General features: G+C 53.4%; 1 protein-coding gene across 2 annotated transcripts in view; it reads left to right on the forward strand.

Annotated features, from left to right (window-relative positions):
• The first annotated feature begins 4,651 nt into the window (after positions 1 to 4,651).
• Positions 4,652 to 25,197, forward strand: part of CELF5 (CUGBP Elav-like family member 5) — a 49,412-nt gene continuing 28,866 nt past the window's right edge. The window contains exons 1-2 of one of the 2 annotated variants that reach the window (XM_073803471.1): positions 4,652 to 5,072; positions 23,284 to 23,366. In XM_073803471.1, the coding sequence (XP_073659572.1) occupies positions 4,814 to 5,072; positions 23,284 to 23,366 (342 nt within the window). In that variant the 5' untranslated portion in view covers positions 4,652 to 4,813. The remainder of the gene's footprint in view (positions 5,073 to 23,283; positions 23,367 to 25,197) is intronic. The other variant, XM_033854737.2, reaches the window with a different exon arrangement.

Consider the following 25,197-nt stretch of genomic DNA (forward strand, 5'->3'; position numbering starts at 1 on the left):
GGGCCGTGTCTGGGGACGTCTGTGGTGGCCACGACTGGGGGTGCTCCTGGCACCGAGTGGGTGGGGCAAGTATGCTGCTCAGCCACCCACAGAGAATGACCTGATCCCAAATGTAGACAGTTTTCCTTTAAGATAAATTTATTTAAGTTTGGGTAATTATTTTGAGAAACCCTATTCTGGGAGATGAACACTAAGCAAGTGCAAAGGTCCTGGGGCAGGTTTTTGACGACAGATCCAGAGAGCCAGGCAACTTGCCAGAAACCTCCCAGCCCCGGATCCCCCAACAGGCTCTGTTCCCACCCTCATTGCCTTTTAAGTAACAGCCCAAACCGTGGGCCTCCTGCCATGATGCCAATGTGACAAGGTTTCCTCTGGCTGATAATAAATCAGAGAGTCGGCCTCGAGGGCTTCAGATGCTTTCAAGCGCACAGCCTCAGTTTTCTCTGCCATGACCTTTTCCCTGATACGGCTGAGGTGTGTCAGGGAATAAACTCCAGGGATGAGTATTGTTCAGGATGTGGGATGCTGAATTTAAGTTCCCGGAGGTCAGACTCAAGCTAGACTGGGCTGTTCCCCTCAGTGGAAGAAAGAGGCTGAGAAAAATGCCTCTTTGACTCACAGGAGAGCTGGTGGGGTTTTATTTTTATTCTTTTAAATGACTCTCCCGGCACATCAGAGGGCCACAGGGCTTCAAGCATCCTGTCTCCATGGAGACAGAGCCTGTCTCCAGCCTGGCTCCACAAGCCCAGCCTGGGGCTGAGCCGAGAACCAGGGGCTGGGCAGGGCCAAGGGGTGGAATGTTCTAAGAGGACTCTGGACCCCTCACCCGGGCTCTGCTCCTCCCCCAGTCCTGATGTCCTGCTCCTGTCTGGGGGTGGGCAGGTGGCTTCTGGTAACAGTCAAGATAATAGCCATTTATTGAATGATAAAGATGTCCCAGGCGCTATGCTGAGGCTCACCTGTTAGCTCACTGAATCCATGCCAGGGGCTTCACCCACTTAATCTCACTTGGCAAATAAGGAAATGGAAGCTTGGCTGTGTAAAGCATGGGAAAGATGGTGTGGGATCACGGGAAGCGTGTGGGTTCTGGAGTCCAGCTGGCTGGGTTCAAATCCCAGTACTCTCACTGTGTGACTTTGCCCAAGTGACTTGACCTCTCTGGGCCTGTTTCCCCCTCTGTAAAGTGGGTATGGGAACAATACTTACCTCTTATGTTTGCTATGAGGGTGAGTTTGCCTGGGGAGCAAAGTTTAAGGGGGGGGGTGCCAAAAAACATCATCAAGATAAAGATTATTTTAATGCACTTTTTCTTTTCTTTTTATTTGAAGATCTGGGTTGTGTTATTTATTTATTTTTATAAATTTATTTATTTTATTTATTTATTTTTGGCTGCGTTGGGTCTTCATTGCTGCGCGCGGACTTTCTCTAGTTGCAGCGAGCGGGGGCTACTCTTTGTTGCAGTGCGCAGGCTTTTCATTGCTGTGGCTTCTCTTGTTGCAGAGCATGGTCTCTAGGCGCGCGGGCTTCAGTAGTTGTGGTGCACGGGCTTAGTTGCTCCGCGGCATGTGGGATCTTCCCAGACCAGGGCTCAAACCCGTGTCCCCTGCATTGGCAGGTGGATTCCTAACCACTGCACCACCAGGGCAGTCCAATGCAATAATTGAAAAAAACCTAAAAATAATGCTGAAAAAATCCGTGGTGAACAAAATGTCAACATTTTAAATAGAATCAGAATTACTGAGGTTTCCTTTGGCTCAGTATGGCACTGTTACTGATCCTGTTTTTATTTTAAAATAAAAACAAAGAAAATAAATTTAAAATGAAGTCCTTGTTGGTAGACTGCCCCCAGTGGCTGTGTGGTGCTCTTTCTCTTACAGCCACTGATCCCTGTTTCTCCAACCCTGCCTCAGGGCCTTTGCACTTGCTGCTTCATTCTCATCTTTGCTTGAAGGCCATCCTCTCTAAGTCTTCCCTGAATTTGCCTCCTAAAGCCGTCCCTCCACTTCTGTTTCCTCCATTGCATTGATGACAGTGTAAAATATCTGGTTTATTTGTCTGTACCCACCCCAGGCATTTGCTGTGTGGATCAAATGAGTTCATACATGTCAAGCACTTAGCACAGAGCCTGGCGCCTGGAAAGAGCTATGTGCCTTATCAATAAACAAGTAAGTATATAGCAAATTAGAATTAAATTAATTAAATTAAAATGAGTATAAATGCTATGGAGGAAAAAGGAAGCCTGAGAAAGGAAGTAATGGTAGCTGAACGATTTTCGATCAGGTGGACAGAGAAAGTGATGGGAGATTGAAAGAGTGGGCCATGCACCATTTGGGGAAAGGGAATTTCAGGCACAGCCCGTGAAAAGGCCCTGGGGCAGGACCATGCCTGGTGTGTTGGAGGAACAGCCAGGAGGCCCGTGTGTCTGGAGCAGAGGGAGCGAGGGGGAGAGAGGGAGGAGGGGAGGGCAGGGAAGGGACAGGGCAGGCTGTGCATGGCCTTGTGGGCTGCAGGAAGGACTGGGGTTTTAATTTTGGGACATCTTTGGAGAGTTTTTTTTTTTTTAAGTATAGTTGATTTACAGTGTTGTGTTAGTTTCAGGTGTACAGCGAAGTGGTTTGGTTTCATATATATATATGTATTCTTTTTCACATTCTTTTTAAAAATATTTCTTAAAATTTATTAATTATATTATTTATTTATTTATGGCTGCATTGGGTATTTGTTGCTGCGAGCAGGTTTTTCTCTAGTTGCGGCGAGCAGGGGCTAATCTTCCTTGTGGTTCGCGTGCTTCTCATTGCGGAGCACGGGCCCTAGGCACGTGGGCTTCAGTAGTTGTGGCACGCGGACTTCAGTAGTTGTGGCTTGTGGCTCTGTTGCTCCGCGGCATGTGGGATCTTCCCGTACCAGGGCTCGAACCCGTGTCCCCTGCATTGGCAGGCGGCTTCTTTACCACTGTGCCACGAGGGAAGTCCCTTTTTTCAGATGCTTTTCCATTACAGATTATTACAAGGTATTGAATATAGTTTCCTATGCTCTACAGTGGGTCCTTGTTGTTTATCTCTTTTATATGTGGTAGTGTGTATCTGTTAATCCCAAAGTCCTAATTTATACCACCCTCTTCCCCTTTGGTGACCATAAGTATGTTTCCTATGTCTGTGAGTCTATTTCTGTTTTGTAAATAAGTTCGTTTGTATTATTTATTTTACATTCCACATCTAAGTGATATCATATGATATTTATTTTTCTCTGTCTGACTCACTTCACTTAGTATGATAATCTCTAGGTCCATCCATGTTGCTGCAAATGGCATTATTTCATTCTGTTTTTTATGGCTGAATAGTATTCTGGTGTGTGTGTGTGTGTATATATGTGTATATATATATATATATACACACACACACACACCAGAATATATATATATATATATATACAACATATCTTTATCCATTCATCTGTTGATGGACATTTAAGTTGCTTCCATGTCCTGGCTATTGTAACTGGTGCTTCTGTGAACATTGGGATGTATGTATCTTTTCGAATTAGAGTTTTCTCCAGATATATGCCCAGTAGTGGGATTGCTGGATCATAGGGTAGCTCTATTTTTAGTTTTTTGCGGAGCCTGCATACTGTTCTCCATAGTGGCTGCACCAATTTACATTCCCACCAACAGTGTAGGAGGGTTCCCTTCTCTTCACACCCTCTCCAGCATTTATTGTTTGTAAGTGCTTTTTTTTTTTTTTTTTTTTTTTTTTGCGGTACGCAGGCCTCTCACTGCCGCGGCCTCTCCTGTTGCGGAGCACAGGCTCCGGATGCACAGGCTCAGCGGCCATGGCTCACGGGCCCAGCCGCTCCGCGGCACGTGGGATTTTCCCGGACGGGGGCACGAACCCGTGTCCCCTGCATCGGCAGGCGGACTCTCAACCACTGCGCCACCAGGGAAGCCCTGTTTGTAGGCTTTTTGATGATGGCCATTCCGACCTGTGTGAGGTGATACCTCCTTGTGGTTTTGATGGAGAGTTTTAAGCAGGGTTGACATGATGCCCATAGAGCACTTGGCCCAAATGCATCCATATCCTTCGAAATATTTTGGACAGTATGTGCACATGGCAAGTATGACAGAAAGTGTTGCTGTTGATATAACACAATGATTGCTACTTCTATTTCATAAGTTACAAACTTAAAGCTGTGCTGAGCGCAGTGCCTAGCAGGTAGTATTATCAAAGTGTTCTTTCTTGTTGCTCTTATTATTCATGATTGTATACTTAAACATTCCAAGGACAGCCCTGTAAATGCCAAGTAAGCACCGTATAGAACTGTGCGCTACTTTTAGTGTTTTTCCTGCTGTTATCAGTGGGAGGAGCCCGTGACACCTGGGGGCCTGGTCTGTCCTGCCTAAAGCTTCGCCGTCACCTACCCAGAAAGCAGGGGCTACAGGCCCGGTGGACTCAGTTTACCGGGCCAGACTGGGCGCCGGGATGCGGGATGTGGGATTCAGGATGTGCCAAGTGCGATGTGGGATGCGTGATTCGGGGTGCGCGATGAGCGCGGAGGCGGGATGCGGGATGCTGGATGGGCGATGCGCGCGGGGGGCGCCGCCTCGGCGAGGCGCGCTCCGGCCGCCAGGGGCCGCTGCGGAGCCGCCCTTTTGTGGTCCTGATGCTGGAGCGAGCGGGCGCGCGGAGGAGGGAGGAGGGCGCGGGGACGGGGCGGGAGAGAGGCGGGAGGCGGCGTCCGTCGCTCCAGCTGCGAGTCCGCCCGCCGCCCGCCGCCGCCGCCGGCTCGGTCCCGCGCCCGCCGCCCGCCTTCGCCCGCCATGGCCCGCCTAACGGAGAGCGAGGCGCGCCGGCAGCAGCAGCAGCTCCTGCAGCCGCGGCCCTCGCCAGTGGGCAGCAGCGGGCCCGAGCCCCCCGGGGGGCAGCCCGACGGCATGAAGGACCTGGACGCCATCAAGCTCTTCGTGGGCCAGATCCCGCGCAACCTGGACGAGAAGGACCTCAAGCCGCTCTTCGAGCAGTTCGGCCGCATCTATGAGCTCACGGTGCTCAAAGACCCCTACACGGGCATGCACAAAGGTGGGCACTCGGCCCCCTCCCTCCCCTCCCCTCTCTTCCCTCGGCCTCCCCACCCCACCTTCCGGCATCTTCTCCCCCCCGCCCCCCCACCAACCCTCCTCTCCTCACCTCCTCCCTCTGCTTGCCTCTGCCACGGCATCATTTCTCCCCCCCCACACCCTGTTCCACCCACCCCCTCCTCCCCCCTCTGGGGGTGCAGCTGACAGATCCGAGCTGGCCCCCTCCCCTCCTCCGCCCCCTCTCCCTCCCTCCCCACCTTCCGGCATTCTCTCTCCCTCTCCCTCTCTCTCTCTCCCTCTCTCTCTTCTCTTTCCTTTTCTCTCCTCTCCCATCTCCCTCTACCTCCCATCCTCCCCCCCCAGCATCCTTCTCCTTCTCTCTCTCTCTCTCTCTCTCTCTCTCTCTCCCTCCCTCTCCCTCTCATTCCCTCTAGACCCCCACCCCTTCCTCCCTCCCTCACCCACTCTTTCCTGCCCCTTTGCTCGGGGAGCTGCCTGAACGCTGCCACCCCTCCCTGCCGCCCCCCCTCCCCATTCATTCGGCCTCTCCAGGCCCCGTCGGGGAAGTTTGCACCTCTGGACTCCATTGCTTTGGTCATTTTCACAAAGCCAGGCCGGTGGGGCAGGTCCAGCCGGCCACGGGGGACACGGATGCCCAGGATCCCGGGCTAATCGGTAACTACAAAGAAAGCGGGGTGGGGGGCTGGGGTGCAGGCAGCTAAGCCAGTCAGGGGGAGCACCAGCCTCGGGTGGTTAAAAGGCTACCGTTTGCCCTCCCCCCTGCCCACCCTCTCTGTCTGGAGCAGCATTCCCCCTCCATTTCTCTACGGCCCCCCCCACCCTGAATGCCGCCTCCACCTTTGGCTCAAGTTAAAACTGGCCAAGCCTGTTAGCAGTGTGTTGAAGGCTGAGGCCAAAGACGATGAGCCTGGACCGTCCATCTGGCAGAGCCCAGATCCTGGGGTGGATGAGGAGGCGTGGGCGACCTGTGAGCCCAGCGGGGGAGGCAGGTGGGGTGAGGAGGCCTGCCCGCCTCCCTGCCACCTGATTCTCTGATGGCATGCTGGGAGGGGGTGCCAGGGACTGTGGCCCCAGCCCTGGGCTCTGATCACGGCCCAGTATCTGAATGGGGGTGGCCCTGACAGTTCTTCCGGCAGGGGCTGGGGACTGCGGGTGGGGATGGTACAGGCTTTGTGCTGACACCCCAGGTGAGACCCTGGAGGGGTCTTGGGGATGGATCAGGTCCCATGACCTATTTCAGGCCCCATTCATGCCTGTCCTCCCTTCAGTGTGGCGGGCATGGTAAGCATGAATACGTGTTTGTTGAATGAATGGATGAATGAACGAGTGAATGAATCAATGAATGATGGGTCGGGGCAGGCCACAGGGAGGGTCTGGTGGGTTGGAGCCCAGGCCTGCCACTTCAGCTAGACCCTCCAGCCGGTACCCTGGGGGAGGAAAGCAACTCTTCCCATCCCCCACCTCTTTTCAAATCCAACCATCACCAAAAAAAAAAAAAAGGGCCTGGAAAATCTAACTTCTCCCTGTGGCCTAGGAGGGCAGAGGGCTTGCACTCATCCAGGCTAAGGGGTCCACAGCTGTACGGAGGGCTCTTTCCACAGCCCTCACCCCCTGGTGTGTCCGAAGGGCCCTTTTCTAGAAAGATTCTGGTGGGGTGGGGGAGTGTCCACGTGGTCCCCCCCAAATGTTGAATTGAAAGGCTGTCAGTGAGCTCTGGGTCAGGGAGACAGATGGGGTACCGGGAGAAGGAGACACCTGGTGGCCCTCCCCTCGTTTCTCATTTTTAAATCTCCCCTGGAGACCCCTGCCGCCCCCGCAGCGTGGGAAGGTGAGGGAGAAACTGTGGCTGGATTTTCACCTGGTCAGAGCCTCAGTTTACCTGCTGTTAACAGAGCAGGCTGTCATGAATGTGGGTGGGATTATTTTTTTCTGGCCGGAGAATGTTGGAATCGGGGGCATCTCAGGGTGTTTCCCATTTGTGATCTTTCCTTGGAGGGTGAAAATTAGGAAGCTGGGTGTCCATGATACCGGGTCCTCAACCTCCACTTTGCAGGAGACTTGGGTTGGGCTGAGCCCTGGATGCAGGGCCTGGGGGGTATGGGGGTGGGGGTCTTCCCCTTCTATCCCCTCCCCCAATAGCATCAGGACCCGAATGGTTCCCCCTCCTGATCCCACCTATGCTGGGCCTGGCAGGACCTTACCTGTGGGTGGGAGCTGGGGGGAGCTGAAGGCCAGCAGCTGGGATCGAGGCCTGTTTGTGGGGCTCAGCTGTGTGACCTCTGTCTGGCCAGTGGCTGCCCCTCTCTGGGCCTCAGCCAAAGGGAAGTGGAAGGATGACTGGGAGGTTGTGGTGTGGGGATGAGCTCCAGGCCCCTCCTGCCAACATGTCTCTGGTTTCGTTTCTGGGGAGCCTACAGGGTGCAGGGTGCCTGCTGGGGGTGCTGGCTGAGAGCCATGGGGTGGGAGTGTGGACGCCGGGTTGTGGAGAGAAATCCCCTGAGAGCTTTCTGGGCCGCCGGAGGCTGGGCACCAGGGGAGCTGAAAGGGCCGGGGTGGGGTGAAGTGAAAACACCCATTGTGGTCCCCGTGACCCCAGCACCCAGTGGGAGAAGGACCATCCAGTATCGCATTATTCTTACGATCACCATCACACCCTTAATTTTCACATTTGGGGGCCTGTTTTGATGCCCAGTGAAGGGATCATCACTCCCATGGGCTTGTGAGCACCTGTGCATTTCATCCAGAAGGGAAACTGAGGCTGGAGGGGCAAATACTTGGTCCCAAGGACCGACCAGAGCTGCCCCCCAGCTGTCACCCACCTGTCTCCCTCCCAGGCCAGAGGAAGCAGAAGTATATCTGTGTGATGAAGGAGCGACAGTGTTCCCCAAGCTGAGGATGAGGACCACCCCACACCGCGGTGGGGGGGGGGAGGGGAGGGGGCGGGGCTGTGACATCTGACAGCCATCGCCAAGGGTGGAGGGTAGGGGCACCTCATTTTCTAGGGGCCCGTGCTGGGACCAGGAGAAAGGCAGGGAGTCCAGCCGGGCCCTTGGGCTCTGGGGATGGGGCAGGGTTAAGGGGAGAAGGCAGGGCGGGAAGTGAAGATTCCTCAGGAACAGGGCAGGCCCCTGGGTGCTGGCGTGTTTTGTTTTTAAGAGAGAGAGATGAAGACAGAGGTGGAGAGACACAGCAAGAGCAGAGAAGGAGAGAGATACACCGAGATGGAGAGAGGGAGAGACCCAGGGAGCCGCCCCCAGACCCCCCCCCCCTCCACAGGAAGAGGCAGAGAGAGGGCGGGAGTGGGGCAGAGCTGGAGAAGGGGGGCAGGGAGACCACGAGACCTTCCCCCCGCCCAGATCGGTGCCCCATTCAGAGAAAGGAGGCCTCCGCCGGCGCTCCCAGCCCAGCCCGGGGCTCAGGCCAGGCACTGGGGGGGGCTCCCACTGGCCAGAGGTCTCCCAGTGGCCAGTGTCCAGCCATCACCCCCTCCAGTCACCTGCTGGGGGACAGGCCCCCTCTGGGACCCTCCCTCCGAAGGCGCTGGGTGCACGTGGGGTCCCCCGAGGTGCCTGGTGTGGCTCGGGCCGTCCCTCTCCCGATCGGGCTGAATATTAATACCCAACCTGCCCGGGGCAGGCGCCTGCCAGAGGGCTCGTCCGCTGCCGGGCGGCCCCCATTTATGGTAATCACATATATATTTGCATGTTAATGACAATATTTGTCTTAAAGCGGAGGTTGTGAGGGGGGCCGGTGCAGGTGGAGGGGGCGGGTCGGGGCCTACGGTTTCCATGGGAGCACCAGCTGCTCGGCTGGCGGCTGGGGGGAGGCTGGAGCACGCCGCGATTGAGGCGTGAGATTCCGAGTGTGACGTGCCAGCCCCAGGGAGACGGCGGGCTGGGCGGCCGGCAGGCGCTGCCTGGCGGGGGGGATGGAGGGAAGGGACAGCGGCGGGGGGGCTGGGGAGAGCCACCAGGGCTGGCTGTGCGGCTTCGAGCCAGGCACACCCCCCTCAGTGCCTCAGTTTCCCATGATGATGGGTTTAACAGGCTTTTCCGAGGGTGACTGTGACATCGTTTCTGCCTTCCTTCAGGCTGAGGGCATTGATTGAGCGCCTACTGTGTGCCGGCGTTGGTGCGGGGCTGAGATTCCGAGCAAATAGGAATCCCTATGTGGCACAATGGAGTCAACAAGCCGTAAATCCATCTACCCCTATGGCCAACATTTATTGAGCACCTGCTGTGTCCCAGGCCCCGTCCTAGACCCCGTCCTAGACCCGGGATACAGTGTTGGGCAAACAGATAAAAATCCTCTCCCAGACTCCTCCCACCCCCAGATCCCACATGGTGGGGGACACAGTGAGGAACCAGGAGGTTACAAGGCACTGATGTCAGGGCTGCGATGGTGGAAACACATCAGCGGGGACAACCCAGAGGAGGCCGCAGCCTCCTCAGTGCTGTTATCTATAGAGTTGGGAGGCCAGCGGGACCTCCCATCTCGGAGAGGGTTGGGGGATGTGAGGACCGGAATGGTGGTTAAAGCTCTTGACACAGGGCTGGGCACAGAGCCATGCTTATTATACGAGTAAGCTGAGACCTGAAGGGTGGGAAAGATCTGTTGACGGGGAAGGGTGTTCCTGGTAGAGTATGTGCAAAGGCCCAGAGCAATGCTGATGCTGACTCTGGGAAAGTTCAAGCAGGGGAAAGACAGAGTTTTTGCCCTGGTGGGAAAACAGCAAAGAGTCCTGGGAGCCCCAGGGTCCCCTTCTGATGTGGGGCATATCTGGCAGGGCTTCTCTGAGAAATCCTGGCATGGGGGGTGGACCCACGAGCTATCTCTGAAATAGGCCGGTGACTCTCTTTCACCCCTGATGTTGGCAGATGAGACCCTCTCCATTAGGAGCACTCAGTAGGACCACACTCACTAATTTAGCCAACACTTCCTGAAACCTTTTGGGGCCTTGCCTTGTACTAGGCAAGAGAGATCTGAGACCCCTCTGATTGGTAGACAGAGCTAGACATTGGCACCTATAGCTGGAATGGTCAGGGTTGTATGAAAGGGAGGGGATGCAGGGTTGAGGGAACTGGATAGGAAGTTGAAGGCTCTGCCTGGGGACTCTGGCTGCATGGCAGAGGGGCATTAGAAGTGGGGTTTTGAAGGATGAATAGGAGCTTGCCAGGTGGAGAAAACGTTTCATGTATTTATTCACAGAGCACTTTTTTTGTTCTGGGCCCTTTTATGGGTGTGAAAAAAAGCAGTGAGTCAGCTAGGTGGATGTCTCTGTCCTCCTGGATGTGGACAGAGGGAACTGGGTTTGCAAAGGCCTGGAGGAGTGAAGGAGCACAGATGGAGTAGAGGAGGAATTAGGTGAGGCATGGGAGGTGAGGCCAGAGAGTTGGCATGGGCTGGACCCTGAAGAGCCTCTTATGCTGGACTGAGCTTGGACTCCTTCCTGAGGACACTGGGGAGCCATGGAAGAATATGGAGCAGGGGAGGATCTCAGACCTGCATGAAAAGGGAGCTTCATGTCCTGTTAACTGTCATGACCACCATTGGCCTCTTTCCAGCCTCCCAGCCTTGTTCAGTATATGCACATTTCCTACACACCAGGATGGGTACAACAGAAGCTTCCCCTTGGGGCGAGGCTCACACTGCGGGACAAGAGGGTCACAAAGAAGCAGACATGTGCTCAGGTCGCAGTGGTTCTTAGAAAACCAGGTTCCCCTCCCCCACATGGATAGGTGAGGAATTGGGACTCAGAGACAGGCAACACCCAGACTCAAGTCACACAGCAGTATAGCTAGGTGTCACACCTCCCAACCTGAGACTTGACCCACTTTGGAAGAGAAATAAAGGAGTCAGAGAAAGAGATGTGATTGTGGAGACATAGACTCAGGATGAAAGCCATCCAGGGATGCTGGCTGTCCTTGTCCAGGGCCAGAGGGAGGGGCTGCTAGGTTTGGAAGACACTGACCTAGCAATAGCTCTGTTGGTCTGGGGTCACGGTCATCATCACTGACATGTAAGCTCTGTGACGGCAGGGACTGTGTCTTGTTCACCATTTTGAAGTGGATCATGTGGATGAACAAGGGCCTAAGGGAATGAGAGGATGGGAAGGTAAGGGAGTGGTTGGATTGGGGGGGAGGGCTGGTCAACAGGTGGATAGATGGATACGTGAGTAGATAGTTCTAGGTATGAATGGACGGATGGGTGACAGTGACTTGGCTGTATGAGTGCATTGCTGGATGAAAGAGTGGGTAGACAGATGAAAAGCTGAATGGATTGATGGATGGATGGGTGGGTGGGTGGGTGGGTAAATAGATGGATGAATAGATGGATGGATGGATGGATGAATGGACGGAGGAATACATGGGTAGAGGGGTGGATGGATGGGTGAGTGGATGGATAGAGGGACGGATGGCTGGCTGGCTGGGTTGGTGGACACCCCTCCAACATTTACCACCTTCCTCCCCACCTGAATGGGAATGACCATCAGCTTTGCAGCCGGACAGGCTTGGTTCCTGTTCCTGGCTCTGCTTTTTATTTCTGTGTGATCTTGGACAAACCACCTTATCTTTTTTCTGAGCCTTAGCGTCCTCATTTGTAAAAGAGAAAGAATATCAATAGTCGTCTTACAGAGTAGTTGTAAAAATTAGAATTAGTTTATAGAATGTGGTTAATGCAATCACTGTCAGTAGTGTCTTGCGTATACTTGGTGTCAGTAAATGGTTGGGTAGCCAGATAGTCAACAACTGTCTGTCAGGTCTCTGGGATGTGCCAGAGCTAGGCTCTGGGGGACACAAAGCAATCTGGGGGGAGGAGGGATTGACAATAAGTGAGCAAACAGATGAATAAGATTTGGGTAGGAGAGAGTCGCTCTGGAGGAAGTAAAATGAGATGTGTGTTGGAGGGTGACAGCTGACGTTGAGTGACTGAAGATGTCAGGAGGTGATATTTGGGATGAGACCTGCATTACAGATGAGAAAGCTGTTGTTCTAAACCCAAAGGAAAGGCATTCCAGGAAGAGGACATGGCATGTGCAAAGACCCTGAGGTCAGAATTAGTTTGCTGTGTTGGGAGAATAGTGGCCTGTGTGTCTCAGGGCCCAAAAATCTGGAGGTAGTGAGCACAGCATGTGCAAAGGCCCTGGGGCAGGATGGGGTCCGGTGTATTGGACGAAATCGGAGATTTCTGCCACCACGGTTGAGCCCAGCTCCTCTGAGGGGCTCCTGAGAGATGGCGGGTTGCCTGCAGATGTCATGTAGGGTAGATTGTGACCTCCCCTAACTGTCCTCCTACTTCTCTCAGCAGCCTTTAAGGGTGGAGTCTTCATTTCTGAGAGGTGGGGAGGGGGCACTCATTATGTCCTTGTCCCTGACCCTCTACTAGGAGGAGGGATCCAAGGAGGCATTCCCACCACAACTAGGGGTCTCCTGAGCAACCTTATGGGGAAAGGCAGGCTCAGAGAGGGGAGGGCACCACCCCAAGGACACACAGCACGTTCATCATAGCAATGTCTATATTGGAAGGGTTTTGGTGTCATCTAGAGCTACCCCAAGTGGGTGGGTAGGGCTGCAAGGTCATTTCTTCACCTACCTACCCACCCCCTCTCTCAACTGTTTTTTTTTTTTTTTTTTTGTCCCTATTATGTGCCACCTTTGAGTGAACTAGACCTCCTGTGCCCACGAGGAGCACAATGTGCTGTGAGAAAGTTGTCAGCACAGCTGAGTGGTCCTAAGGGTGGTGATTTGTGGTGATTTAAAAAGTCAAATCGTCATCTCTTGGTGGGGGGAGGTGAGGAGCAAGGGGTCCAGTGAGGTGTGTCTCACCCAGAGCGATCCTGCCCCCTGGGGGACACTGGGCGTTGTCTGGGGACATCTGTGGTTGTCATGAGTTGGGGGGGGGGTCCTGGCTTTGGCTGGTGACCAGGGAGGCTGCTCCACACCCTACAGCACCCAGGATGGCCCCCACAGAGGATGACCCGGCCCCGATGGCAGCAGTGCCGAGGGGGGGACCCCGATCTAGGATCACACCAACATTCTGGTCAGTGTGGTGTCATGTGTGGTCAGTGTGGTGTCATGTAGACAAGCCCTCAGGGTGCTCAGGATAGAACCATGGAGTCACCCTCCCTCTCCCCACCTCACATCCTCGCTCACTCTGCTCCAGACACACGGGCCTCCTCGCTGTTCCTCCAACACGCCAGGCCCGGTCCTGCCCCAGGGCCTTTGCATGGGTTGTGCCCTCTGCCTGGACCACACTTCCCCCAAATAATCACATGCCTCTTCCTTCATCCTCTGCAAACGTCACCTTCTCAGTGAAGCCATCCTGCAGACATGATTTATAATCTCAGCCACTCTCCAGCACTCCAAACCCTTCTTCCCTGCTTTCCCCCTTTTTTTTCTGTGAAAATGAGAACTTCTGATGTACCATAGATTTTACTTTTTATTTTAGTGGTTTTTCTCTCCTCCCAATAGACTAGAAGCCCTATTAAGATGGGATATTTCTGCCTTTTGTGTTCACTGATAGGTCTCGAGTGCTTAGAAAAGTACCTGAAACACAGCAGGTGGGTGGGTGGATTCACGGATGTATGTATGGATGGTTGGATAACTTGATGTGTGGATGGATGAATGGGTAAATGAATGAATGATGGATGGATGAATAAAGTACTGGATGATAAATAAATGGATAGCAGATGGATGGATGGATGGATGGATATGAGGATGGACAGGTGAATGAGAGGATAAATGAATGGATAATATATGTATGTATGGATGGATAGATGGATGGATGGATGGACAGGTGGATGAATGGATGGATGGATGGATGGATGGATGGGTGAGTGCACGGATGGGGGAATCACTGGTGCAGCGATGGCGACTAAATCCGTGGGAGGAGTCAACATGGCCGTAGGCAGGAAGTCGGGGGTCCAGATGAGCCCTGAGAAGCCCCAGTGTGTAAGGTGGGGGCAGAGGAGGAGGGAGCAACAGAGGCTAAGGAGCGGCAGCCCAGAGACGGTGTGCCCGATGGAGTGTGAGCCCTGGGTCCTAGTCTTGCCCTCTTGGACAGGAAGCAATGAGTTTATAAGCAGAGGGAGGGGCCCATCAGCCCCGCTATTCTCAGCAAAGTGGGGGATGGCTTCAGGATGGACAAGGAGGATGGACAAGGAGGGGGAGAGGGTGACCGGGGACAGGGGGTGGTGGAGAGGTGGTGCCACAGCAGAAGGGAATGTCTCCTATAATCTTTAGTGGACGGTATTATTATTTTATGGATGAGAAAGTGGAGGCTCAGAGAAGTAAAGTGGCTGGCCCTAGATCACACAGCAGAAGGACATCGGGCAGGGTTAATTCCCCATCTTTAGTCCCTTGATTAGCACTGAATTGAAAGATCTTGAGCCTGGGGTGCCACTGTGCGGTGGGTGGGGATCAGAGGGGTTTGAGACAAGGACTTTGCACAATCGGTCATGGATGGAGTCCTGGCTGGGGAGGGGAGGAGATGTTGGTGATCAGAGAGAAATGAAAAAGGCTGTCTCTCCTGCTTTTGTTTCCCCAGCACAGCTGGCACATGACAGGTGCTCAGGAAATATTGACTGACCTGATGCTGGGCATGGGGGGGGGGGGCGGGGGCAGGGAGAAAAATGAATCAAGTGTAGTCGCCGCCCTCCAGGAGGTGGTCTTGATATTAGCAGGTAAGTTTGGAAACAAAGTCATTCAGTCAGTATTTATTGAGCACCTACTCTGTTCCTGGCACTATGTAAGTCTGGGGACCCCAAACTGAACAAAACACAAACTCCCTCCATCCTCTTGGAAGTGGCATTTCAGTGGGGGAGACAGAAAAAAAAATTATGTGCCATTTGAGATGGTGACAAAGGCACAGGAAAAAATAGAACAGGGTGGGGGGTGGTTGAGGAATGTTTTTGTTTTTTTTCTGGTTGCATTGGGTCTTCGTTGCTGCACGCGGGCTTTCTCTAGTTCCATCCAGGCAGGGCTACTCATTGCGGTGGCTTCTCTTGTTGCAGAGCATGGGTTCTAGGCGCGTGGGCTCAGTAGTTGTGCCTCGCGGGCTCTAGAGCACAAGCTCGGTAGTTGTGGTGTATGGGCTTAGTAGCTCCGCGGTATGTGGGATCTTTCCACACCAGGGAATCAAACGCATGTCCCCTGCACTGGCAGGCAGATTCTTAACCACTGTGCCACCAGGGAAGTCCCAGGACTGTCGTTTTAAACAGGGTGCTCCATGGAGGTTTCACTGAGGGTGTGACATTTGAGCCAAGACCTGAAGGAAGTGAGAGGGTGAACTGTGCAGAGATCTGGGGGAAATACATCCCAGAACAGCTTGTGCAAAGGCCCTGGGGCAGGACGGGGCCTGGTGTGTTGGAGGAACAGCCGGGAGGCCCGTGTGTCTGGAGCAGAGTGAGTAAGGGGGAGAGGAGGGGGGAGGGCGGGGGGGGAAGGGGGAGGTCGTTCAGGGCCTTGTGGGCCACGGGGAGGACTTGGGCTTTTACCCCAGGGAGGTGGGAGCTCTGGAGGGTTGTGGAGGGGCGGGGCCTGGCTCAGGTGTCACAGGCGCCCCCTTGTGGCTGCTCTGGGGAGGACAGACTGTGGGCGCCAGGGCGTAGCTGGGGACCAGGGGGTAGGGGACTGAGTTGGTCCAGGTGGGTCTGGACCAGGATGGAGACCAGGAACCGTGGCCAAATTCTTACTGAGCACGTGCTGTGTGCTGGGCCCGATGCTGGACACTGGGAACACATAAGTGACTGGGACACTACCTGTCTCCACCCCCCTGACCCAGCATCAGCTGGGGCTGGGGAGGCTTCCCTGAGGAGCAGTGGCTCAGTTGGGACCTTCAGGTTGAGGAGAAATGAGCCAGGCAAAGATGAGGGTGAGGGTGTGTGAACCAAGAAAATGGCAAGTTCAAAGGTAGTCAGCGAGGGACTTCCCTGGCGGTCCAATGGTTAAGACTCCGTGCTCCCAATGCAGGGGGACCAGGTTCGATCCCTGGTCAGGGAACTAGATCCTGCATGCCGCAACTAAAAGATCCCGCATGCCTCAACTAAGACCCGGCACAGCCAAATAAATAAATATTAAAAGAAACAAAAACAAAGGCAGTCATTGAGATGCCAGGCGTGGGGTGTGTCCAGGGTCAGGGTGCAGCCAGGGACACGACCAGTGTCCATCAGGGTCAGTCCCCAGACCTACCAAGCTGCCTGGGAAGTGACAAAAATCCCAGACTTATGCATGAACATAAGGACTATGAATAGTAAAAAGGAAAAAAAAATTGTTTTTCTTTTCATTTTTTTTTTCTTTTTTTTTTTTGCTGTACGCGGGCCTCTCCCGTCGCGGAGCACAGGCTCCGGACGCGCAGGCTCAGCGGCCATGGCTCAGGGGCCCAGCCGCTCCGCGGCATGTGGGATCTTCCCGGACCGGGGCACGAACCCGCGTCCCCTGCATCGGCAGGCGGACTCTCAACCACTGCGCCACCAGGGAAGCCCCTCTTTTCATTTTTAAAACAGTTTTTCTAGTTCATTAGATCAATGTAACAAGCTCCAGCGACTTAAGTCGTTCCCCAAGGCTCTGGAATTTTCTGGAACTCAGAAGCCCTTTACCCACCCCCAGTTTGGGTTTAGCACCAGGGGTTGTTTCTGACTTGCTGTATGACCTCAGGAAAGCTGCTCAGCATCTCTGAGCCTGGGTTAACTCCTCTGTAACATGGAGATAAAAATAGTGTGAGAGGGCTTCCCTCAGATCCAGCAGGGCCCAAACCGGGTTCCACCTCTTCCTTCCAAACTGCTGCTGCTCCTGGGTCCCCATCGGTACCAGTTTCCTGGGGTAGCCATTCCAAACGATCACAGATTCTCTCTCAGTCCTGGAGGCCAGAAGTCTGAGATCAAGGCTGTGCTCCCTCTGGAGGCTTCAGGGGAGGGTCCCTCCTGCCTCTTCCAGCTTCTGGGGGCTCCAGGCGTCCCTTGGCTTGTGGCTGCATCCGTCCAGTGTCTGCCTCCATATTCCCCTGTCTTCTGTCTGTGTCTCCTCTTCTGTCTCGTATAAGGACACTTGGCATTGGATTTGGGACCCACATGTTGTCCAGGATGATCTCATGTCAAGATCCTTACATCTGCAAAGACCCTTTTTCCAAATAAGGTCCCGTTCCCAGGTTCCTGGAGTGGATGGATCTTTTCTGGGAGGACCAGCATTCAGTGCTCAGAGATGCTTCTCATCTTCTGGGCTTCCCTAGCCCCGTGTCCCCACCTCTGCCCCAGGCTGACAACACACAGGGGTGTGTCTATCTCTGCCTCTACCCAGCCTGGAGCCTGAGCATCACCCATTAGTCAAAGCATTGTCTCCAGAACCCCAGCTGAGCAGAGGCCTGTTGCCATGGAGGGACAATGGCCACCTCTGCCCCCTTCCTCAGAGAGGAGCATCCCCAGGGCTGGGGGAAGAGCCCTGTGTCATGTGTCATGCAGGTATGGGCCTAAGTCCTAGCCCTGTCCTATCTGTGGGTGACCTGGGCCACTGGGAACCTCAGTCTCCTCACCTGTAAGGTGGACACTCTTCTCCCTACCATCGTAGGCTCTGTGGGGTCGGCCTGGGTCTCCATGTTTGGGAGGCCTGTATTAATGGTTCAGTTTATCTGTGCATCAAACAGTTGGTGTCTAGACTAGATTGTAGGTGGCCCACAATGGTCTTTTCATGGATGCTCTTAAGGCCACGTTTGTCTTAAAATACTAAAGGTGTGGAGTGAGTTCAGGGAAGATGGCAGAATTGGGTGCCTCTGCCACTCCACACCCCAGGGACAAAAGCCCCAAGAGTGCAGTGGATGGGAGTGAAGCCCATGACATCAGATACCCCTGGCTCCAAATTCCAGCTCCACCCCTTACCTGCTGTGCAATCATAGGCAAGTCACTTTGTCTCTCTGAACCTCAATTCCTCCATACAGTGCATAACACCTCCCTCATAGGATTCCTGCAGAGAAGAGAGGGGCGTGGAGCCAGGTACCCAGGACAGCGAACGCCCTAAGTGTTCAATGATTTGGCTGTTATTGCTACTACTGTTATAAGAGGGGCAGTATTGTGGTGCAGAAGGGCTGGGACTGGAGTTAGACTTCCAGGGTTCGAATTCCACCTCTGGGACCCGTCGCTGTGTGACAGCTCAATGTCTGGTGTTTCCGTGTCCCCGTCTTAAAATGGGGAGAAAACAGATACAATAGTGCATTCTCTTGGGCTAGGCTGAGGGTTTGAAGGGTTCATGTGGGTGATGTCTCTATAAGGTGCTTGGCACTCAGTGAACTTCAACTATTACTGTCATTATTACAACTTCAAGTCAAGAAATTCCAAAAGCTGTGATCTTGGAGCAGAGAGCAGAGGATCTCGTCAAGAGGAGGGACTCTCAGGTTTCCCAGTAAAGAAGGGGATCTGCTGCTTGCTTGCCTCCAGGGACAGGGCACTGCCTCCCTCCAAAGAGAGCCACAATGAGGTGGATCTAGTTGTTAGACAATTTTCATATATTGAGGAAATCTCTTGTTTCCCAAGGATCCCCCCATTGGTCCCTACTCCACCTGGGGTGTCGAGAGGTCAGCTCTTGTCCAGGCTTTGAAAAATGGGGGTGGGTGTGAAGGGAACCATGGGGTTGTCAAGTACTGAGCATTCTGGGTTATTGGTTCTTGGAGGTGGGGCTGCCCTATTGACCTGCCCCGCCTCTACAGAACCCCAGGGCTTGGCCAGCGCGGGGCTTGGAGTGTGTTTTGCTGAACACCTGGTCCCACCCTCTTGTCATTGACGAGGCTGGTGTATAGGGTGAGGGTAGCCAGGGCTGGAATCTGCTGAGAGGCTCACCCATTGTGGGCACTGGCTGGGCTGAGATTTCCCTGGGAGGGTCCCTCTAGGACTAGGATGCAGCAAACCAGACCCCCTAAATTGAAATGGGGTCCATGGCCTCTTCAACATTTGATCCAGCAGCACATTCTGTCAGAAAGGTGGTACTATTTTAAGGTTCCTTACACGGAAAGTTAAGGCAGGGGCCTGTGACCCTCCACATAGGCCTGGGGGGCCTATTTCCCTCATAGGCTCTGGGGGAAATTTTTAGAAAAGATGCAAACTCAAGGCAGTGTATCCTAGTGGTTAGCACACAGTTCGAGGCGCCTGACTGCCTGGGATGTTCCACTGTGTGACCTTGGGCAAGTCACTTCCGCTCTCTGTACCTCAAGCCCTCATCTGTAAAACGAGGACAATGCTAACAGCTCCTTTGTGGGGTTATTGTGACGATTAAATGAGTCAGTATTGAGTATAAGCTTATTAGCAATAAAAACTAAGGAGCTTAAGGCTTCCCTGGTGGCACAGTGGTTGAGAGTCCGCCTGCCGATGCAGGGCACACGGGTTCGTGCCCCGGTCCAGGAAGATCCCACATGCCGCGGAGCGGCTGGGCCCGTGAGCGATGGCCGCTGAGCCTGCGCGTCCGGAGCCTGTGCTCCACAACGGGAGAGGCCACAACGGTAAGAGGCCCGCATACCGCAAAAAACAAAAACAAAACTAAGGAGCTTTATTAACATCATCACTAAAAGTCTGTGTTTGTTGGGAACTGTATTTATTTGTTAAGGCTGCTGAAATAATGTGCTGCAAACCAGGTGGCTTAAAAAAACAGAAGTGTAATCTCTCCTAGTCCAACAGGCCAGAAGTCTGAGATCAAGGTGTCAGCAGGGCTGGCTTCTTTTTTTTTTTGGCCGCACTGTGTGGCATGTGGGATCTTAGTTCCCCGACCAGGGATCAAACCCGCGCCCCCTGCATTGAGAGCACGGAATCTTAACCACTGGACCGCCAGGGAAGCCCCAGGGGCTGGCTCCTTCTGAGACCATTAGGGAGAATCTGATGCAGGTCTTCCAGCTTCTGGTGGTGCTGGCAGTCCTTACCGTTCTTTGGCTTGTCATACATCCCCCAGATTTCTGCCTTCATGTTCACATGGCGTTCTCCCTGTGTGCATGTCTCTGTGTTCAAGTCTTCCCCTTTTATAAGGGTATCAGTCTCATATCGGATTAGGGTCCACCCTACTCTACTATGACCTCACCTCAACTAATTGCATCTGCAACGACCCTATTTCCAAATAAGTTCACATTCTGAGGTCCTGTTGGTTAGGAGAACAACATATGAGCTTGCGGGAGGAGGGAAACAGTTCAACCCTAATAGAACCTGAAATTCGAGGCTCTATTATCCAGAAACTGGTGAACATTGACACGTTTTCACCAATTAGAAAAGAGAAGCTAAGAGGCCGAGAAAAGATAGGGCCAAGAAAACAGGGAAACATTTCAGTACCAGGGACAGCGGCTCGCGTGTTCGTTTTGGTTTTTTCTCTCGCTGCAAACCTTCCAGACCCAGAGGCCGATGGAAGGTTATTCAGGGGTCTCACCTACCCTTCTAGGGCCAGCACACTCCATCTTCTGCATATAGGGCTCCACAGGCAAGAAAGGACCCAAGGAGAAAGGGCTTTGCCCCTGTTTTACATCTCCCTGCAGCCCAATTTCTTGCCAATCATGCCTAATTTCTCTCAGTCTTTATGGCCGATTTTCGTAGTGCTTCTCGTTTCCCTGAAGACCTTGGGAGATTCTATTCAGAAAATAGAAACACCAAAAAAAAAAAAAAAAAAAAGTGGAAAGATGAAGCATGTATTGGAAGAAGACATGGGCATCAAATATAATCAAAAAAGAATAAGCACACAAAATTTATAAAGAGGGGATGTTTGTAATATATCCCAATTACAAGTTTTTATTCTGGTAAAATTACATAACAAAATTTACCAACTTAACCATTTTTAAGTGCACAGCTCAGTGGCATTAAGCACATTCATATTGTTGTGCAACCATCCCCACCATCATCTCCAGAACTTTCTCATCTTCCCAAACTGACACTCTGTCCTCATTAAACACTGATTCCCCATCCCCCTCCCCCAGCCCCTGGCCCCCACCATCTACTTCCTGTCGCTATGCATCTGACTCCTCTGGGTCCTCCTATGAGTGGAATCATACTGTATTTGTCCTTCTATGTCTGGCTTATTTCACTGAGCATCAGGTCTTCAGGGTTCATCCATGTTGCAGCAGGTGTCAGAATTTCTTTCCTTTGTGGTCCTTTTATAGATGGACCACATTTTGCTTATCCGTTTATCTGTTGATGGATATCTGGGTTGTTTCCACCTTTTGGCTGTTGTGAATAATGCTGCTATGAACACGGGTGTGCAAATATCTCTTCGAGTCCCTGCTTTCAATTCTTTTGAGATATATACCCAGAAGTGGAATTGCTGGATCATATGGTAATTCTATGTTTAACTTTTTTTAGGAGCTGCCAAAGTGTTCTCCACAGCGGCCGCACAATTTTACATTCCCAACACATTTAAATGTTTTTTAAATGCTAGAAGCTGTCCTCAGCTCTGCCTGGTGCCCCTTCCCCAGGGCTGCAGGGCACCTCTCAGGCCTGGGGCGGGGACCCCTCCCCATCACCAGGCCCAGCTGGTGGGAGCAGCCGCGTAGTGAGCGCAGCCCAGCAGGATGCGGCTTTAATTAGCTCCAGCCTGGGGCGGAAGTGGTGCCCACGGAGCTGTTCCTAGGGGCTCTGCACAGGGGGTCCTCTTCGGGGAAGGCAGAGAGACCATGGGGAGGGAGCTGGGCATGGAGGACACAGGACTCGACAGCATCAGAGCAGCCAACCATGGTCTCATTTCACAGACAGTGAAACTGAGGTCCATAGGGGTTAGAGAGGCAACCCAGCGCTGGAGCCCGGATCCCTATGTCCATCCCAGGGAACTTGCCTGCATCCTCTAGCCCGCCTCGGGCAAACATCTTTCAAAATATCTTTGATCTCATTGGCCTTTCTCTGGGCGCCTCCCTCTGCTCGCTCCTCTTCTGTGTCTGTCTCTCAACCTTTCTTGTCTCTGTGGCTCTCACGCTTCTCACCCCCCGCCTCCATTAAGGACTTCCTCCAATCACACCCTCTCTCTAGACTACTTTAGGGCTGGCCCCGCCCCTTGCCTCTCCTGATTGGCCCTGCCCTTTGACGCCACACCCCACCCTTGTAGCTCCGCTCCCCGCCCCTTGGTGGGTCAATCCCACCGCACCCTCGGACCATCCTCTCTGATGGGGGAAACTGAGGCCCACACAGGGGCAGCGTCCCACCCGAGGCCACAAAGCTGGTTAGTGGCAGAGTCACTGTGCTCCTCATTCCAGGGTTGAGGCCTCTTCTGACTCCTTGGGGCTGCTGGTGCCCTCCCCACCGTCCTCCCTGGGGCAGCAGCTCTGCCCCCTCTCCCCTCCCCCACCTCGCCCCGCATTTTAGCATCAGCCACGGATTTAATTAACAGCTGATTCTCCTCTCTGCCTTTCCCTGTCTCACCCTTTGGGAAATGTACGTGTGGGAGGGGAGAGCTGAGCTACTCCTACTGCCCCACACCCAAAGGGGGCTCCAGCCTCCTTTTCTCTTTTTGTTTTTTAAATTGTAGTAAAATACACATAACATTAAATTTACCACCTTAATCATTTTTCCTTCTTTTCTTTCCTTAAATTTTTTTTATTGTGGTTAAATACACATAACACAAAGTCGACCATTTTAACCATTTTTAAGTGTGCAATTCAGTGGCATTAAGTACATTCCCACTGTTGTGTAACCATCCCCACCATCACCTCCAGAACTTTCTCATCTCCCCAAACTGAAATTCTGTCCCCATGAAACACTAACTCCCCACCCCCTCCCCCAGCCCCCGGCCCCTAACCATCTACTTCCTGTCTCTATGGATGCGACTCCTCTGGGGACCTCGTGTGAGTGGGATCACACAGTATCCTTCTGTGTCTGGTTCTCTCACTGAGCATAACATCCTCCAGGTTCATGTATGTTGTAGCATGTGTCAGAATTTCCTTCCTTTTAATTTATTTATTTGGCTGTGCCGTGCGGCATGTGGGATCCTAATTCCCCAACCAGGGATCGAACCTCTGCCCCTGCAGTGGGAGCACGGAGTTTTAACCACTGGACCGCCAGAGAAGTCCCGTTTCCTTCCTTTATGAAGCTGAGTAATATTCCATTGTACAGGTGGACCACGTTTAGTTTATCCATTCATCAGTCAGTGGACGCTTGGGTTGTTTCTGCCTCTTGGGTATTGTGAATAATACTGCTGTGAACATGGGTATACAGCATCCTTTTCTCCTAACACCCATTTTTGTCTCCCCTCCAGGCTGTGCCTTTCTCACCTACTGTGCCAGGGACTCCGCCATCAAAGCTCAGACTGCCCTGCACGAACAGAAGACCTTGCCCGGGGTGAGTCCTGGGTGCTGTCTGGGAAGGGAGGGAACACACGGAGGAGATGCTTTCGGCCTGGGGAAGGCTAAGGCCCTTCCTGGGATCAGCTGTGAAGCCCACGTGCTTCTGGACTCAGAAGGAGGCATAAGGAACAGGGAGACAGAAATCACCAGAATGAGCATTTCTTGTGTGCCTACTGCATCCCATGCTGTACACTTCACATCAGGGTTGTTGTGTGGCGTGCAGGCTGCATACTGCACAAGGGCACCTGACTTAGCATGCGAGTGTCATTGGACTGAAACCTGAAGGATGAGGAAATATTGGCAGGGCAGAGGGACAGCCTGTGCAAAGGCCCTGGGGCAGGACTGGGCCTGGTGTGTTGGAGAAACAGCGAGGAGGCCCATGTGTCTGGAACAGAATGAGCGAGGGGGAGAGAGGGAGGAGGGGAGGGCAGGGAGGTGAGAGAGGCAGATGTGCAGGGCCTGTGGGCCTCAGGGAGGAGCCTAGACCCTACCTGTTTCTCACCATAAAAAGGGAAGGGGTTCTCTTTCCCCTTGTTCTTATGGAGCAAATGAAGCTATGGCCCCTTAATGTAATAGTTCCTCCCCAGGGAAAGCTGGCCCAGGCTCTGTCCCTGCTGGTCTCTCTTATCAGCCCTGTCCTCTTTGGGTGGGCAGGAGGTCCCTGCCCCCAGTAAAGGATGGATGGTCCCCCTGAGCCAGCCAAGCCAGGTCTCCAGTGAGAACTGTGGCACCCCCCATGAGTTCGGGGGTGGGGGTGTCGCCCCTTCCCTCTGGAAATCTCAGGGACCCTTTAGCCTCAAGAAGATTCAGCAGATGCTTTGGTGGCATCATGCCATCACTGCTGGGAGCATGGGCACAGCACGGCTGACAGTGGACAATCTGGGGTTCGCCTGCTAGGGACATGAAGCTGTGGCATGGGTTTAACTCAACTCTGAGCAAGCATCACAATGTTTGGGAGGGGGTGGTCTCAACCTTATCTTGCAGAACAAAGAGCCCCTCTTTGGAAGGTGAAGTGGCAGAGGCAAGAGCATACACTTTGGTGGCCACATCAGTGGGCTCCTCATTTAGCTCCCACCTGTTTTTGCTGTGTGACAATGAGCCAGTAACTCAACCTCTCTGGTCTTCAGCATCGGAAGAGTATAATGGGGTGAAACTGTACCGAAGGTCATGGAGGGATTCACAGAGTAGGTGGCATTTGAGAAGAGACTTGAAAGATGAGAAGGCAGGGCATGCCAGGAGAAGGAACAGGACTTGCAAAGGTGACTTAGAGCCTGTGGAATAAACACCATCCGGAACTCACTCTTCTCCCTCCCTTGGACCTTCTGTAAATACCTCCCCAAATCAACTGGAAACTGGAGGGCAGGTCCGTCCATACAGGTTAGCGTCAAGGGGCACAGTGGGGTTCTACGGACTGTATTAGTTATCTCCTGATGCACCACAAATTACTGCTCAACTTAGTGGCTTCAGAAAATCAGCATTCGGGCTTCCCTGGTGGCGCGGTGGTTGAGAGTCCGCCTGCCGATGCAGGGGACGCAGGTTCGTGCCCCGGTCCGGGAAGATCCCACATGCCGCGGAGCGGCTGGGCCCGTGAGCCACGGCCGCTGAGCCTGTGCGTCCGGAGCCTGTGCTCCACAACGGGGAGAGGCCACAGCAGTGAGAGGCCCGTGTACCGCAAAAAAAAAAAAAAAAAAATCAGCATTTGTTATCTCACAGTTGCCAGGGGTCAGGAATTGGGGCATGAGTTTGCTGTGTGGTCCTGGCTTTGGGGTCTCTCCTGAGGTGGCAGTGAAGTTGTCAGTCAGAGCTCGACTGTTGGCTGGAGGCCT

This window comes from Tursiops truncatus, chromosome 3, assembly GCF_011762595.2.
Source record: "Tursiops truncatus isolate mTurTru1 chromosome 3, mTurTru1.mat.Y, whole genome shotgun sequence".
NCBI classification, from domain to species: Eukaryota; Metazoa; Chordata; class Mammalia; order Artiodactyla; family Delphinidae; genus Tursiops; species Tursiops truncatus.